Source organism: Oculina patagonica, chromosome 6, assembly GCF_052425735.1.
Source record: "Oculina patagonica isolate OP01 chromosome 6, crgOcupat, whole genome shotgun sequence".
NCBI classification, from domain to species: domain Eukaryota; kingdom Metazoa; phylum Cnidaria; class Anthozoa; order Scleractinia; family Oculinidae; genus Oculina; species Oculina patagonica.
In genome coordinates, this window is record NC_135763.1 from 23,227,537 (window position 1) to 23,245,245 (window position 17,709).

At 37.5% G+C, this 17,709-nt stretch overlaps 1 protein-coding gene across 1 annotated transcript in view; it reads right to left on the bottom strand.

Moving 5' to 3' along the window:
- LOC144657206 (basement membrane-specific heparan sulfate proteoglycan core protein-like) overlaps positions 1-17,709 on the bottom strand; it is a 49,061-nt gene that overhangs the window by 20,898 nt on the left and 10,454 nt on the right. The window contains exons 12-31 of the mRNA XM_078517518.1: positions 17,506-17,633; positions 16,455-16,541; positions 15,650-15,708; positions 14,710-14,792; positions 14,407-14,547; positions 12,794-12,985; positions 12,529-12,621; positions 10,769-10,852; positions 10,556-10,674; positions 10,323-10,434; positions 9,949-10,068; positions 9,743-9,870; positions 9,335-9,421; positions 8,439-8,494; positions 8,018-8,094; positions 2,821-2,961; positions 1,766-1,954; positions 1,111-1,203; positions 759-842; positions 438-556 (exon numbers count right to left, since the gene is read on the bottom strand). Coding sequence (XP_078373644.1) covers positions 438-556; positions 759-842; positions 1,111-1,203; positions 1,766-1,954; positions 2,821-2,961; positions 8,018-8,094; positions 8,439-8,494; positions 9,335-9,421; positions 9,743-9,870; positions 9,949-10,068; positions 10,323-10,434; positions 10,556-10,674; positions 10,769-10,852; positions 12,529-12,621; positions 12,794-12,985; positions 14,407-14,547; positions 14,710-14,792; positions 15,650-15,708; positions 16,455-16,541; positions 17,506-17,633 — 2,192 coding nt within the window. The remainder of the gene's footprint in view (positions 1-437; positions 557-758; positions 843-1,110; positions 1,204-1,765; positions 1,955-2,820; positions 2,962-8,017; positions 8,095-8,438; positions 8,495-9,334; positions 9,422-9,742; positions 9,871-9,948; positions 10,069-10,322; positions 10,435-10,555; positions 10,675-10,768; positions 10,853-12,528; positions 12,622-12,793; positions 12,986-14,406; positions 14,548-14,709; positions 14,793-15,649; positions 15,709-16,454; positions 16,542-17,505; positions 17,634-17,709) is intronic.

Consider the following 17,709-nt stretch of genomic DNA (forward strand, 5'->3'; position numbering starts at 1 on the left):
AACGTACTCTGATCTTCATTCTGCCATTTCGGATTTTATAAGGTTTTTAAGAGTCCTTTCCTTACAATCTTACAATCTGATAATAGAAGCAACCCTGTGACATCATATCGGCTAAAATGGTGGCCTACAGAAAATTCATACCCGAAATCGTTAGTATTTGTTTCCAATTGCGTTTTCAGTGCATCTCAACAGGTTTTCAGTTTAGACATTGAATATTTCTAACAATGTAACAGCTATTTGTTCCAACGGTGGTAGCTTAATATTGGAAGCTTGCAAAAGCCCCCGATGTTTGTTCAATGTGAATTCTCACTTTTCGACGTTATAATCTTTTAATCAAAACTTACAGAAAGTTTAGTAGTCGATCATTGCTTGGGGTTAACAGCAATGTTAACATGCCAAGCTTACTGTAACAGCAAGCTTGTTACAAGAACCCTAACCTGGCCTTTGTTGTGGTGGTACTGTACGTCGCACGGACTAAGATGCTTTCCACAGAAGACAAGAGTGTCATCACAATATCTCTTGTTACACGAACACCGTCCGGGTACCTTAACCAGCCCTAATAAGGTTAAATCAGTTTGAGAGGCAACACAGGTTATACAGGAAAAAAAACATACAACTCATTATAATTATCTTAGACGTTAAGACATGGTTAATAGTTTCACAATAATAAAGTCGACAAGGACTTTTCTGTTCTTGAATGGCATTTCAATACTGAGTTGTTCATGCTATTATATTATTTGTTCGTTCACTGTACTTACCTCGGACAGTTTGAGGCCGTATGTCTTTTTCTGTCCTCCCTCGAGGGGCCTTCTATGACGAAAAGTAAGAACAATTCCTCTTCCCTGAAAGGTCAAAAAACCAACACTTTGAGAAACAGTGGGATAGTCACTTTCACTGACCAGAAAAGATTTGGCAAACTAAAACAAATTTTTGGGGAGAAACCATCAGTATTATCTTCGGAAGAATCCATTTTAATCACGTGGTCAAAGTGTCAGACTGTGTATGCCCGATATAGCACGCCTTAGTTGGTTGAATTTTATAAAAGATGTAAGCTTGAAGTTTAGCTGCTGCTATGCCGGGTGCTACGGTAGATTAAGCCACTCGACCTACCCTCAGTTGTACGTCTGTATCAGTGGTTAGTTCGCCGTCTGGCTTCATCTCGTGTGACACCGTGTAACGCAAAATCCCGTCATAGCTTGTCATCTGTAAAAAAGTGAATGAATGAAAATGAATGTATACGCGCTTGAGATCATTTTTCATACAGATCCAAAGAGGATAGTTGTATAAACTGGTAAATGAACGTCGATTACATACGTCGCTGTGATTACCAATAACGACTTTCTTCTAACAATATCGACACATTGTCAGGCAGAAAATTAAACAATATTTGAAGGATTTGCTTGCCATGTATCACCACATTATCCAACGGGAATGGCGCTGGCGATTAATAAGGAAATTAATGAATCTGCAGTCCGTGTTACAATTAGTTGAGACACTTCAATCCACTTGAGCACAGAATTCATGTGTCCGTTTTTGCATCTCACTATGTGAAGTCTCAGATTATTCATATCAAGACTGAGAGAGAAAGAGGGGGGAAGTGTCCCAAAAATTGTGAAATGGATTGTGGCTTGGGACAAAAAAATTAAGGTGCATAACTGACAGCTAAGGGAGTTCAAAGAAATCGCTCTTATTACCTAAACAAACAAACAAACAAACAAACAAACAAACAAACAAACAAACAAACGAACGAACAAACTATATTCACCATATCTCCTCTAAATTCCCGGCCCAAGAACCAGTAGTACGTCGCTGCTGGTAACTGGTCAAACTTGTCATAAACATAATGTCCCGGATCACCCTCTACTTGGAAACCCGAGCTGATAATCGAGTCACCTGACAAGTCGGAGAGTCGTAAGAAGTTTGGACCGTCTAGTAGGGCAATACGCAGACGAATCTGAAATATACACACGTTGAGGTAAAATAAAAAGGAACTACATCAAAAATGAAAATGATATAGCAAATTAATACATGTAACGTTGCGGGTATCTTGTACTACTTTCACCGGACCTTCAGTATCAGACGAATTTAAAGGAACAGTGTCACCATGATTTTGTGTTACTTGAAAATGCAATGAAAGTGTTGGTATTAATAAGAAGCCGCTTATAATGGCCTGACATTGCTAAAATGTACTTTACAAATCATGAAAATTGTTCATAGGTGGTTTGGCTACGGACGGATATGACAGTCAGAGTTCTAAAACTTTGAAAACGTCTGGCAGACGTTTTCAAATTCAACAGTGCCTACTTGGAACAAAATCGCATATAAACAATTAATTCCATTTATTCATACCTTTTAGAATGGAATATGCTTTTCTTTGTTGTTCAAACGCTTTTTTTGTTGATCACTGAGTGCACCCTCATAACTCTATCATAGTTAACACCTAAACGTGTAAGAATTCCCGTGATACTGCCATTTAAAGCGCTGTACAACGGCACTTCCACGGTATTTTTACATAGAAACATTAATTTTATTTGCGGATTAAACCCCCTATTATAGTCAAAGATAACTGACTTTCCATTTATCCATCAAAAGCATTTGACGTCAACTAAGCGATCTGGCTCTTTTGAAAATGAACGCGTACAGGACTGCCTCAAGTTATGGGATTTCCTCCTATGAGGTGATCATACAGCGAACTAGTGGGAGTTCAAATTTATTCCAGATATCTCCGCCCGCAAATTAATTATTCACAATTTATACATCGTATGCAAAGAAAGCTTTAGCAAATGATTGTAAAAGAGTAAGATTAGCCAGCATACTTACCGTGTCTTTGTAATAATTGGCACATTTACAATCATTCGTCAAGCCAAAACAGAAGCACGACACACACCCCTCAGGCTCGTCCGACTGCAAGTTGAAGAAGGATCGCTTGCACCTGTCACACGTCTTGCCTTCCACATTTTTCTAGAGACACAAGAGAAAATAACCGTGAGATACTACACGCACTCTGATTGGCGGAAATCACTTGCAAGTCACAAATGTGATGGCATGCAACAGAAGGTGGTTATCATTTGCGGACAGCACATTTTTGTTACCAAAAACTGAAACAGTATTAAAAACGTTGTCTCGTGGAGATCGGCAGCATTCCATCACAGTTATGATCAACTTCGCGTTTTTTTAAGTTTTCACCTTAACCCTTTCAGTGCTGAATTTCTCCAAAAACTGGGTTTTTTTTTTACCGTTAAACTGAATTTTTGATGCTACGATCCTGGATTTCCCTTAACTTTACTTAAAAAGCACTTTTCCACAATGCAGCAAGATTTTGAGGAAGATTCCATTAAAAAATGTACAAAAATGTACTTTGGTGCATGCGCATAAGCCAAAATTTGGACTTTCTTTTTTTTTTTTTTTGGCGAAATCGTTTCCATTTTTTTTTCTTGCTCCTTTTCCTTTCGTTTCTCTTGGCTTTGTTATTTCCACTTCTTTCTACTGTATCCGTCCTTCCTTTAGACCAAAAAAGTTTTGATAAAAACATTGGTAAACCCTGTCAAGAGGACCTCGATCTTTTACAGGTGTTTTGGCCTTTTTAAGCACCGATTTTGCACTAAAAAGTGATTGACTTTTTCTCGATTTAGCTCTGTTAGGATGCGACCGATACGCAAAGTGAATAGTTCTTTGAAAAGGTCAAACCTAGCTCTATCAGATGCTTATCACCAAAATCTGCTGACTTTCAAATTAATGACGTCACAAGTGGTTCATTGACTGCTCCTCCAAATGTCGACAAAAGTCGACTTTAGCACTGAAAGAGTTAAAGATACGCTTTAACCGAAATGAAAGAGCAGACTTATTTAAAGTTTATTTGATTTTCGACCTTTTCTTGCCGTACAAATGGTACGTCATCGGGCACCCGGGATTTAAAAGAACCGGAAAACCGTTTTTGGGAGGTTATCTATAGCGAGTTTTAAATTGAAAAGCTCTTGAAATTAACGTTTCTGATAGCTTAAGGAACAGGAGGGCGCCAAAACTCACAGTAGAGAATGGATTTTTCTACTTTGTGTATTAGACTTATCCGGTCACTGTGAATCTTAAAAGGTCAACAAGGAAAGCGTTTGGATAGATCGCACGAGCGATTTTAAAAACTTTGTTAAATTTTGGGCATTCATCCTCTTACTTACATGGTGAAGCACTTCTAGTGTACATTTATGGTTTTTAAAGATGATTTAAAGGTTTCATTTGAACTTAAGAGTAGCTTTATGATGTCCAACTCTTTTAATTCCTGACCTAACATTTGGCTTATAAGATCACTACAACTTCTTTTGCGGCGTCAATCATTAATCTTGTACAGGATTTTCCACTTGTCTCTGTCTGATCCGTCTTTCGATTCTGTAACTGACACTGTCCACGACTGTTCAACGAGACCTAACTACGAAAATCCGTACGAAATTTTTGACCTGAAGCGGCCTTCAATCGGCTTTTTAAACAATCAATGACCTATACCGTAAAGCTCTATTACAGAGATTACAGTTCCTAAGCTCTCCCTTTCTACTTAGCAGCCCCATTTCCCAAGATGGAAAGCTTTTACAAATTCTGAACATGAAAAGAACAATTTTTTTAAGTTGAATATCCGTCCATCATATTTGTTTTTAAAACAAAGAACAATCTGCTCCTTCTATTTATGATCGATTATAAACGCAAGCTGTGACTAATGAGTTGTAAGCGTCCCATTCCCTAATATTTAAAAGTTCCCCCACTCCCTCAGGGAATTTAAAGCTTTTACGGTAAGCTTTTTAACTGGTAGCTTCTACCCAAATGCGGACCAAAAAGGGACATTTTATAAACTCATTTCAGTGCTCCGCAAGGGTACGTACATGCTTCCTTTTTTTGGAGGGGTGTGAGGGGGGAATACCTCCCCACCTCCTCCGTATCAAGACTTATTGACTGTCTCATTTATTTTCCATCTGTAAAAGATTGCCTGTCACTATCAAAGAACGTGTTAGTGCCTTGTTGTTCTGTATAAAATCAAGATTTTTTGGATTTTATCATTCCTTGTTTCTCGTTTTATTTTTTGTCTTCCAGCTCCCGTCAACTGAACTATTTCCTCGCGTTGATGTCACTTGTCACAAACCACTCAACATTGTAAACGATAATACGAGCACGTCCCATTAGAAAGATGTCGGCCTTGTCGGGTGGTTAGATAAGCTCATATCACAATGCTGGGTTGATCTTGGGGTCTGGTTAATGACAATTGTTGAAAATCACACAAAAAAGTTTTTAGTCATAACAAATGCAAGAAGAAAATAGAAAATACGGCTGCGTGATAAAAAAAAATCAGTGTTCAGTTTTCTATTAATCGTGAATTGTGAAATTATACGAGACATATAAAATGAGAATGGATGTAAAACGCACGGTTCAAGGAGGAAAGAGTAGCTAAGATTACAGCACAAACATATTACTGAAAAAGCCCGATTTTCTATGCACACATTTCAATTCAAGAAAGAAATAGGTGAAAGGTCACTCAGTTTGATGAGTGTGCATTCATATTTCACCAGCAAAATTACAACCATTTTGGATCACAGAGGTATAAACACAGCCAGTATAAACTGTAACAAAATCAAATTTAAAGAACGACGAAGAGAGGAAACGTTTCAGCCGAAGAAAAAAATGCATCTGTTAGAAAAATTACTCTGGCTTTGGGTGGGCATGCATGGGTTTTAATTAACACAGTTAATCTCGTCTTCTTCAGAGAGAAAGGCTTCTCGATTAAATGGTGTAATAGAAAAACCTTATTTGTAGTAAATAGTTACACTACAAGGTTCCGATCTAAGCGAAACACTCGAAAGGGAGGAAAACTGGAGCAGCCGTAAACGCTCTTTGGAGCCGCACAAACTGCAATCCACGAATTATCGTATCTGGTATTTAAACATCTCCGCAGTTGTTGCTGGAACATGGCTTTAGTCTCAGTAGGTCTAATCTACCAATAAGTAGTTAAGCTTACCTGGATTGAAACCGTTACCGTACAATGCAGGAAAACAACAGTAATCACAAAGAAATACCGATTCATTGTGCAACAGAAGGGATAAGCAGCTTTCGCTTGGAAGATTTTCCAACCTTCTTTACGACAGATAGCTGACTGAGATGACACTCAAGATTAAGATGCGGAGAAGTCGCGTTTTCCTCTTCCTTGGGAGAATCTACTTTCATGAAATGAGATTTCATTTGATCGATAGTAAGATTCTCAATACGTGTCATCGTGGATGACCATGACAACTTAGGAGAGTGCTTATTGAAACCCAATCCGGTAGCCTTTGACCATGTTCTGCGTTTGCGATAAAAGCCCGCGAGATAAGTGATGATCTGGTTACTATGTCGGCATCTTCACACCTTTTTTGCACGACAGGACGCACGAAAACGAGAATCTGAAGAAAACTGAGTTGAAAGAAGCTGTCATTTGCATAACGCGCTGGCAAAGACTTCGTAAAAATAAAAAAAGCGTTTGTAAATCACTCGCTTTTATAAACAGCCTGTCAATATTTTAGAAGCGAAGTAAATCAGTGTGACTTGAGTGTAATGAATAAAGGTTATCGATAGCCTTCTAACCTTATCATCCTCACGAAATGGCTAATTAGAAATTTAAAAGTCAGAAAAACACGACAAGCTTTCGGAGCGTTGTTTATACTACAAAGTTTTCCCACCATAAGCAAAACAAGTCTGGGAGAGCTGTAACGTGGGAAAATTTCACGTCCGGTTCAAGACAAAGTTGATATCTCGATGCATTGCAACGAACAATTTCCGTAGTTTCTCAGGAATTTTACTCCTCTCAGATCTTATCACAGGTAACATGTTTTAGAATGAAATGATCCTCTGCGTAACTGACACTTTGTATATTAAGACAATGGATTGTTAGACTTCCAAATAGCGTTATTTATTTACTTTGAGAAGAGCTGTTTTCCTTTTAGTCCAAAAATGTTGAACAGGTTTATTAAAACTGAAAGTAAGTGATAAGTAATGGTTGTTTTGTAGAATACTTCACTACACGTCAAAAACGTTTTATATTAGGAAATACAACAGGGCAAGCTTGCTGTTTCTTTTAATTAAAGTATGTGCGGCTATTTAGGAAAAATACATTAATCATTAAAATAATAGGCAGGCAATTTATTGGAAAACAGTTGTGTCCTAGATAAGAAGGTACCACAAATAGGCCACACACGAAAAAAGAAACAAAAATTCTGTTTACTTGATTTAACTTTGTTTCAATTAGATTAAGGGTGGATCTTTTTTAGATCACGTCTCGAAAGAAAATTACACGGTAAAATGAACAAAATTATAAATTATTTTTTGCGTGATTGTAGTTGCACCTAATTCAAATTGAAGCTTTTCCTAAGTGATCATTTGCTAACTGCTATCTCCTTGTCAAAGGTCCATCAAGTGCCGACAAAACAAATTACCCCACTGCACAGCAAAGGATGCGATAACAAGCGTCGAGCGGAAATACTCGGACGACGAATAACATAAACAATAGCCTTATTAGAACTCAGTATCACGATAAAACTGTAAAACGTTCGGAGCATCCAAAGGTTAATGTTAGTGTTAACTGAGTTTCTGTTTTTGTTCACCAGCAACAATTCATCAAGCGATAAATCGACCGCCAAAGAAAGTGCACGAATTCCGGCCTCCATGGCACCACAACAACGAGCAAGTGAGACCAGGACTGGTTACCAAGCAGATTGCACCGCTCTCCTCTCCTCTCTGTACCTCTTGGCTATTGTTTATGTCAAATTTGCTTTTTGTTACTCTTTGCGCTTTTCAATAGGCATAAATTTTACAGCTCAACGAAGAAAAGGGGAAATTTGCCAAGAAATGGAAACAGTCGCAATTCTTCGTCCTTTCCAAGCTATCCTTATAGCTGTTACAGCTATGTAGAAGTGATTCTGTAACCAACTCTTTCACCGAATAATTAGGTTACCCTACCTGACTGCTGGTTACATGGTTACTCCAGTTTGTGCATATTATCATCTCTTACCTTACAAAAGCACTGCCTAGTGACAGGATCACAAGAGCTGTTGACGCTGCCACGAACATCACATCCGCAATCAAGTTCTAAAAGAGAAAGGAAAGGGAGAAAAATGTAACTAATAGCAGGAGCTTGTGAAAAGATCAACGCATTTTGTCCTTCACTCAGTTAAAAAAAAGTCTGTCACTAACAGCTTTCACGACATATCAATGCTACAATTGCTTAGAGAAGATTGTAGTTCATTAATCAAAGTGCACTATGTCCTTGCAGAGAAAAGTGTCTCTTTGAGGTAAACTTTGCAAAAGGTACAGAGTTGTATCTATGTAAGATTTAAAATGAATCGTAAGTTAGCTATTTGACAATCTTGAACATCAATTCCTTTACGTGTAAGTGACAAAATAAAAAGAGTCGAAATCAGATAAATTCTTACCCAGCTTGCAGTTCCCTCTAGGCTCGGTCGGATTTCCAACATAAGGCCGAATGCATCTGAGAAATGAACATGTATTGTCGAATGTAGTAAAACGTTTTCACGAAAAATGTTCGTAAAGAGGTTTTATTAATTCCCTACGGCACGTCAATATTATCTTCTCATTGGAAGAACCAAAAAGCAGAACTGAAAGAAAACAACCAACTAACCAAACAAACAAACAAACAAAAACAACAATGAGATAACGACAAACCGTACGAATAACAACTATCAACTTCAAATGTTCACATTTTTTTTAGTTGATAAGGAACCAAGTTTTTAGCGATGCCAAAAGTAGTGGAACAGCGGGACAAGTTGATGGTGGACGAATCACATTGAGGCAGGGATGTCGATCCTGCAGTACATCAGACTGACCCCAAACAGAAAACTTTGAACGCAAAAATCATCGTCATCTTCATTATCACATGTAAGTCTATAGAACTTAACAGGACAAATAATGCGTTTGTAAAATTCGAGATTCTGGTTCTAAAAATGACGTTTGTTTTCCTTAGGTAACTAATTTTGCATAAGCGCTTATGTGGTCGAGCATTCAAACATTAAAAAGAAATTTTACAAATAAAGATAACACAGTTAAAAATCCCGACTTGCAGGGTGCAAACCAGTTGGCTATTTACAAGCGTGGCCGAGGAGTTGAACTCGGGTCTATCGTAAAAAAACTTCAGGTGGTGGTCAGAACGGGACTTGAACCCGGGTCCTCCGGGTGTCAAGTCCGGCGAGGCCACGCTGCCTTTCTAATAAAATTGCATCGATTTACGAAAACCTCTCGAAATTACAGCTCATTTTAAAACGCTGAGAGAACTTTCTTTTCTGAAAATACACTTACGTTTCCGTTAACTTACCTGTCACACCTTCTGCCGCCATACCCTGGTGGGCATGCGTCACATGTCGGTTGACCATCTTCTGCCATGAAGCACGTGGGACTAAACCTAGCAACCAGTCGAAGTGTTGTTAAGGTTCGTCACAATGACGTCGTGTGAAAGTTTTTTTTACAGTGTTAAGTTAAATAAAGAAACAGAAACAGAAAATTGATTTTGATTGGAAAAACCTTGACAAAAATGATTACTATTTTGTTTAAATGCATGACCGATTAAATGAAATGGTTTTTTTTTTTTGTTTCTTTCCGTTTGGCACCTTTTGTTTCGTATTACAATCTGGTTCCCCTTCTACAAGCTTTTCTTAACCACCTCAAATGCTGGACAAGATTATGTCGCCACTCAAGAGAATGTTTCTTTGGCCTCCTTACTTACCTGTTTGGTGGTGACGTCATTGGGCAAGGACACGGCTTACAGTCCGACGGTTTTCCAATTGTAGCGTTTCCATAGAAACCGGTAAGACAATTGTGACAGCGAAAACCTGCAGTGTAGTGTTGACAATTCTGTTGAAGTAAATATTTTTTAGTCACTAAGTGAGAACTAGTTTAACATTAAAACTGACTATGACTAGAACCACTGACCTTGCATTCTCCGGTCTCAGGATCACAGTAGTTATCACGTGAATGTCCGTGACAATCACATTTGATGCACGTGCCAAGGTACGGGCCAACACGTGAACGATAGAAACCCGGTTTACAAGACTGTCAAAAAGAAGAATACTAGTAAGAAAAAAGAAAAAAATGCGTTTCACTAGTTTAGGCAATTTTGTCACACCCAGTGGACTAAGAAGATCTCCTAAAACAGCTAGCCAGTTTCTTTTGGGGGTCAAACTGTTAAAATTAATAACCGAATCACAAAAATGATACCTAATCTAGTTATATTTTGTACTAAAGGTCAACATCATTTGTCCAGTTTCCTTTAATGGTTATTTCGAATTACAAACAAGCTTACATACCTCACAGGACAAACCCTGGTATTCCAATGGACATGCGCACTGCTCAACCGAAGAAGCACGTGACTGATTGGTTACGTCATTAATTGCAATGTCCAAGGAAACTTCACGCAAACTGCAACAGTAAGGGAAAAAGAATAAATGGACTAAAGAACGAACGATCGCATGAATGAATGATTGACTGCTGTACGGATGACTATTAAATCATTTGTACATGCACAAATCATCGATCATACGTTGTTTGTAACATCCGGGTGCTATAGGAAGCCCTGATCAAAAGTGCCTCGACCTGATGCATTGCCATAATTAGTTGGTCACGTGATATCTCTCCACCATCGCCGTCACTCCAAAAGTGCTAAAAGAAAGAAAAGAATTTTTAAATATTTTCTTGTAATTTTTTGTAGTTAAGTGAACTAAAAAGACAATCAAAACACTGTGAGGGAACAAACCTCGTCAAACATGACTTGGTAAGCTGTCTCTTCGTTACTCTCTGCAGAAGTTTCTTTGAAGTGGTAAAGAGAGATGTATTTTCCCTAAAACATGTGAAAAAGCAAAGTTTTTAGTGTGTTTGTGCTGTGAAAACTTGTACTGTGGTGTGAAAACAAACCACCTTGCATATTATTACGAGCTACAAGGTCTAAAGGAAATTAACTTTAAATCTGTTGGGAGAAAACGGCATATCGCAAAGTTTCGTAAGGTAGCGACTTCTCATACGACGATAGTCATGACCTCACCTCGACGTTGAATATTGTTTAGAATGAATGTTAGAACCATACAATAAATTATATATACTATTTTCTACATGCTGGTTACTGCTAATCGCTCTGTACTGAGTTGAGTTTCTTTCAACTGTTTTATGTATTCGGTAAGATAAGAAACGAGAAGGAAAAACAGTGAATTCCCGCAAAACGATATTCGGCCAAAAGCCGAAATAAACCATGGTTATTTTTCAATATCTGTAGTTGATAATATAATTTTTCCAGGCTCTTAGATACTAAGATGGCGAAAAGAAATTAACCAACCAACAATGAAAATTTGTGTTCCCTTTGTGAATGGAATTTGCCCTCGTTCGAAATATATGTAAGGGTTATTTTTAGGCAACGAGGCGATATGCGCCCTCGGTGAATAAAACACATATCCCCGAGGTGCCTAAAAATAATCGGCTTATTTTTCACATGGGCGAGGTATCAACAGTGGCTTAAAACAATAAGAAACATGCTTTTCTTCGTTGTTTTTATGTAGGTACGCTGAAGAAAAAACAAATGTTTTTCCCGACACACACTTAACAACAGAAAAAAAGGTTCCGAAAAGACGCACTGGGGTTTCTACATTGTTAAATTTTATAATAAACAGGTTATTCTTTCGTTTTTGATACGCCGACCAAAACAATCAATATGCGTGCCAAACAAGCTATACAATAGATTAATAGTTCCGACAACTTTGTAACCACCTTTTTTCACCACTTTACTGCAAAGTTGGCAAAAGTGAGCGAGTCTGCGAGGAAAGTTAAATTTTTGAAAATGGAAATTGGAAGATTGGAAGAGGGGAAAAGTTTTGATTGGGGGGGAAGAGGGGGGGGGGAAAAAATGGGAAAAGGGGAGGGGGGAAAGGAAAAAAAAAAAGAACTGCTCCGCCGGATTTAAAAAAAAAACCGTGGAGGTTTTGTCGCCCTTTTTTTTGTTTTTTTTTATATATAAAAAAAATCCATGAAAAATAAATTTTTTTTTTTTTTTTTTTTTTTTTTTTTTTTTTTTTTTTGGTTTTTTTTTTTTTGGGGGGGGTATTTTCCTTATATTTTCCCGGGGGTTTTAATCTTATCTTCCCCTAGGGGAATATTAGAATATCAGCCCCACTCTTCCCTGTTACAATCAAAGCCGCCCCCAGCTTTTCAGACAGTTGCTAATTAGCGGGGTTTATTCAATATAATTAGCCTGAAAAAACAAAGGAAAACGAGCCAAGTGAAGAATAAGCCGAGTTAAATCATGCCAGAAAATTTAAAACCGCAAAAAAAAAAGATTTACTTTAACCATACTGATGGTAGATTGACTTACAGTCAATTCGTCTTTTCCAGTAAAACAAAACTTCAACAGAAACCTCTTATTTTCTTATCCCAGACATTTACTGCATACGATGTTTTTTTTAGTTAGACGGATTAAACTAACAAGATTAGGATTATTTTTTTTTAAATTAATTACTCATTATTACTTACAACCAAGATGATATCTGGTGCGGATATTAGCTCTCCATCAGAACGTGCGACAAACGAGAACACGTGGTTTAAAATACCACCGTATGACGTCACCTAAATAAAAACGGAATACGAATAATTTATTTATGGAGTTGATAATGCTATTTACAAGGCTAAAAGGTTACAAATTGTAAAATTAAAATGTTGAAACCAAAGGTTTTCGGCTGTTTGCATCATTAGGGGTTTATTTTGCAATAAACGTCAAAACAGCCTGTTGGTAACCAACCTTGTTTCCAGTGTATTCTTGTGGCAACTTCCAGTATAAAATCGTGTCCTGAAGGCTTTCCACCACAAATGATTGGAAGGTCAACTCTTTTGTAAGCGGATTAACAAAGAGATCTGAAGAGTTCACTGGGGTAAGGTCCAATGTGACAAGTGTGAAATTCATCAGCTTATTCACTGAGAACGTAGAACGGATCTAAGAAAAATAGCGAAGACATGTCAGTATATATAACTTAAGTCTCGCTTTGGACAAAAGCATCGGAAGAAACTTTTTGGTATCGATTTTGGTAAGTAAGCAAGCAAGCAAGCAAACAAGCAAGCAAGCAAATAAGTAGGTAGGTAGGTAGCTAGGTTAGTAAGTAAGTTAGTAAGAGATACATATAATTAGTCTTATTATATATTAGAATTACTTTGAAACATGGCCTGGCGAGTTTGTTTTTTTTTATTTTTTTTAATTTTTTTTTTTTTTTTTTTTTTTTTTTTGGAAAAAAATTTTTACATGTGATTGGTCGAGAGCATTCAGCCAATATACAGTAGCATGTGGACTTGACATGATAACCCAATATCTGCAGCAGATATTGGGTTATCATGTCGACTTCAAAGTCCACCTAGTTTCCAAGCCCTTCGTCCGTGTAGTGCTGTGAAACTTTTGAAAATATGGCTGAGCGATTCGCCCCCGTTTCCGAAGAGGAATTGAAAGTTTTGATCGAGAACAAAGATTCTAACAACACCAAGAGAACAACAAAAACAAGTATAAAAATTCTGAATGATTATTTGAGGGAGAAGAACCTGGAGGAACGTAAGTGCACATTTTGAAATAAAGCCATTTTGCATCAGATAAAAGTTTTGGTTTCCAAATTGTTTGAAAACGTATAATAAAACAATTATTGAATTCGGTTTTCGCATGATATCGTGAATTATCAAAACCTCGTGTCTGATAACACAGACCTCAGTTTTGATAATTCACGATATCATGCTTAACCTCATCCAATAATCGCTTATTATCATATGGCTGGCTCCGCGAGCGGGCAAGATAAGGTAAACCCTGCCTTGTGATTGGCAACCCGAGCGGGCATGATGGGCCTATCTTGCCCGCTTGGGATTTCCCGCGATTTTTCTGTAAATTTGTTGTTGTTGTTGTTTGCTAAAAACACTGTTGTTGCCATTGAATAAATCCTCTATTGATCAAGCTTGTTCGGCCAAAATTGCGTGGTATTGGCCTCGTTGTTTTTTTTTTTGCGGGTTTATAGACCTCGGTCCATTTTAATGGACGCAAAAAAATGTACATGACCAATATCCCGCAAACTTGAACTTGACCTTGGTCAATAAACTAATATATGTTTCTGACATTTCTAAAAAGACGCATTTAATTTAGAATTTTTTCTACTCAGTTTGACTCGGTCTTACAGAGAAATGTCCGCGAAATTAAAAACGCGACTGCAAGTTTTCCAGCCATCTAAATCGCCCAAATTTGATCAGCACACCATTTTACAGTAATCGTTAGTTTACACACTGTGGAAACTCAGAACCAATTCTACGGGAATTGCTTGGCATCGTATTTTGCGCAATATTAACACCTCTCTACAATTTCGGGAAAACAGAAACTGGCTTGCTTACCTGAGTCCTATTGAGCAGGGCGCTCTGGCAACTGTCAGTAACTCCATTACAGAAACAAGGTGTACAGCCCTGAGGATTGCCAGCTTGTAGGTTGAAAAATCCTGGTTTACAGGCATCACAGCTAACACCATGAACATTGGCCTAAAAATAGGTAAAGAAGATAAACGTAAAGCTCCATACAATATTTGTGCATTGTTCTCTGTAAGGAAAAACTGTTTTAAAGTTCAGTTTCGTGTCGGCTGTCGAAGCATTATGAGAATATTAACAACAAAAACAACAACAAATAAAATTCATTTTGTTAACCTTGCACAAACATTTTGGTGTTCTGTTGTCCGGTTGAGTGTCCAGGCTACCGCGCAAGTCACATTTCCTTATGAGTCCTAAAACTATGAGAAATAAATTTACAAATTAGAAGAAGCGTTACAACGTGCAACGTATAAGTAAGACTGGGTTTTGGACGATAACAATGGTAAAAATAACGATACAGTAATTTTAACTTCTTTAATTTCCTTTTTTAGTTCATTACAAAGACAAAAGATAAAATTATTGAATCAAGCTAAAACAACGGCGCAATTACTGTTATATCTGTTAACTTGGTTCGCTATAGAAGCACTGTATTTCCCGCCACGATTGCACCTTTTTGAAATGTCTTATAAGATGAACACACAAGAATACACAGTGACATCTCGTAACATGTGCACACACAGTGTAGCAGGAAGCAGTTGCAGCGACACTGTTCGGGAACTTCTCCCGACGCTGATTCACAATCAAAAGGACTATCTCTCAATCTCGTCTCAATCGCTATTACATTCTGAATTAAAGCTTTACATCAAAATGGCTTATACATCCGAGAAATGAAGTACAATCATGCTGCGGTTAAATCTTGGCTCGCTAGATCCTATTGTAAAACATAGCCTTAAATCTAGCTCATAGTTATTCTTAGTTAGCCTTGAATCAGTACGTGATTTATTGCCTATACAATCTGTAAGTAAAGGTCACGCAGTGACGTAAAATAAACAATTCGAATAGCGTGATATGAAATTACAATTGACTATTATCAGACAAAGACATGACCCTTGAAAACTATTAGCGCACACGAGGGGACGTGTCGATGCACCGTGTCTTTACTGCATTTTCCTGTGTGTGTACCCCAGGGTGTGTACATGTTGCGACTTTGTCCCTACGACATGTCGCTTCGTGAGTCGGCACCGTCAAGCTCAAAAAGCGCAAACATGCAAGATACCTGCTAGTTCACATTTGGAATGGTGAATCATGGGATTTCCTGTAAAGTTTGCTGTGCAGCTGTAAAAAGATGTAAATAAATACCTAAGTATTATAAAATAATAATGGATAACATATAGACATTAACACAAAACAACGTGTGATATTCTTCAGTTTCACGTCTTATTTGTTCAAAAAACAAGATAGAAAACTGCTGCCTTTTTGTTCATTATTACTCGAGTGAGCTGTTACGTTTTCTTACGGCCACATTCCAAACGTTGAACACGTTAAAGCACTACCGGTGCAACAACAATAACAACAACAACAACCTTTAATGTACTCTTGCACTTACACGAAAAGATCAATACTGGGAGGAAATTAGTAAGAGTACTAGCTGCCTGAACATAGGGGCTAGTAGAGCCAGGCAGCCAGTTAACATTAGCATTAAATGAAAATAAAGTACAGGTCGGCAAGAGAACAGATACGTAGACAAAAAAACGAAAACGAAAAAAAGCACACTATTAGGGAAGTCTATAAAGTTATTATTACATATGAATGTAAAAATATTAAAAAAAAAGAAAAGCACACAATAGATGGCTAAGACAACTAATAACACATGGATGATTACAAACGTATTATATATACTATAAAAGAAAATTATTGAAACTTAGAGAAGGTTCGGAACTTAGCATGAGACTAACAGTATCAAATGATTCAGGAAATGACACAACAACAATTTAAGAATGCATATACATGTAATTAGTAATCTAAGGGAAGATTGCTTAAATAACTGGTTCCTTAAATTTTGACAGAGAGAAAGCACTTACAGTTCACAGTTTCTTCCCGCGTATCCTGCAGGGCATGCGTCACACGTTGGAAGACCGTCGTTGTCAAGAAAACACGTTGGACTGAACCTTGAAAGAGAAGGGTCAGAAAAACTCTAAATAACATTATTTGTACAATATTTTGGTTCAATACAAAAGACAATAAGTAAAAATTTGACGAAAACAAAACTGGTCTTTCATTTTTGTACTTTACAAACTGCGGACAAAGGAAGCTGTAAATATGCCATAGAGCTTAAACGAAACACAAAGATAATGGATTGATTTTCGCTTAGCCAGCCGGTAGAAAACTATCATTCCCATTTTTAATGTGTAAATACGTGGTAGCTATGTTCCACCGCTATTTATACAGTAGAACCCCGGTAACTCGAACTCGGATAATTCGAACAACCCCGCTAACTCGAACAAACTTCTATTTCCCTTGGATTTCACCCCACTTTTCAGTCATTTTTACTCGGTTAACTCGAACTTGGACAACTCGAAAAACCCCACTTACTCGAACTAAATTTCGTTTCCCGTGATCAAAATTTGGGTCAAATTTACCCCGATAACTCGAATTTTTGGTTCTTGCAGCTCGCCACAGATGCCCATTAAAATATTCCATTTATAAGCTCTTCTTCTCGTGTAATCGGATTTAAACACTAAAACGAACCATTTTAATTAGAGCCGGAGCAACGAAAAGATCACGTATCTGACAGTCATTTTCCACTTTCATTATAAAAATGTATGATCGTCTGAGAGTTTCTGACGAGATTAGTGTTAAGTTGCACTGTACTGTGTACTGAAGTGCTGAAAACTCGATAAACTTTCAATTATTAACTTGGCAAATTGAATATTCAATCGACCCCGATAACTCAAAACCCCGCTAACTTGAACTGTTTTTTTTTTTTTTTTGTTTTCTTTGAATTTTGAATTCGAGTTACCGGGGTTCTATTGTACTATCCGTCCCACTCTGGGTATTTGCCAAACAACACCATATCTGAGATAAGTAGAAAGATAAGTTAAAACTGGTAATAATACATATATTCAAACGTACTGGTTTGGAGGTATGGTTAGCGGACAAGGACACAGCTGGCAGTCACTAGGCGTACCCTTGAGGGCGTTTCCAAAGTAACCTGATTGACACCTGTCACAATGTAATCCCTCAGTGTTGTGACGACACTCCTAATGAACGCATGAAAAAAACAACGCAGTGAATACAAATGAATACATTGCAAAAAGTTAAAAAATTAGGTTTGAT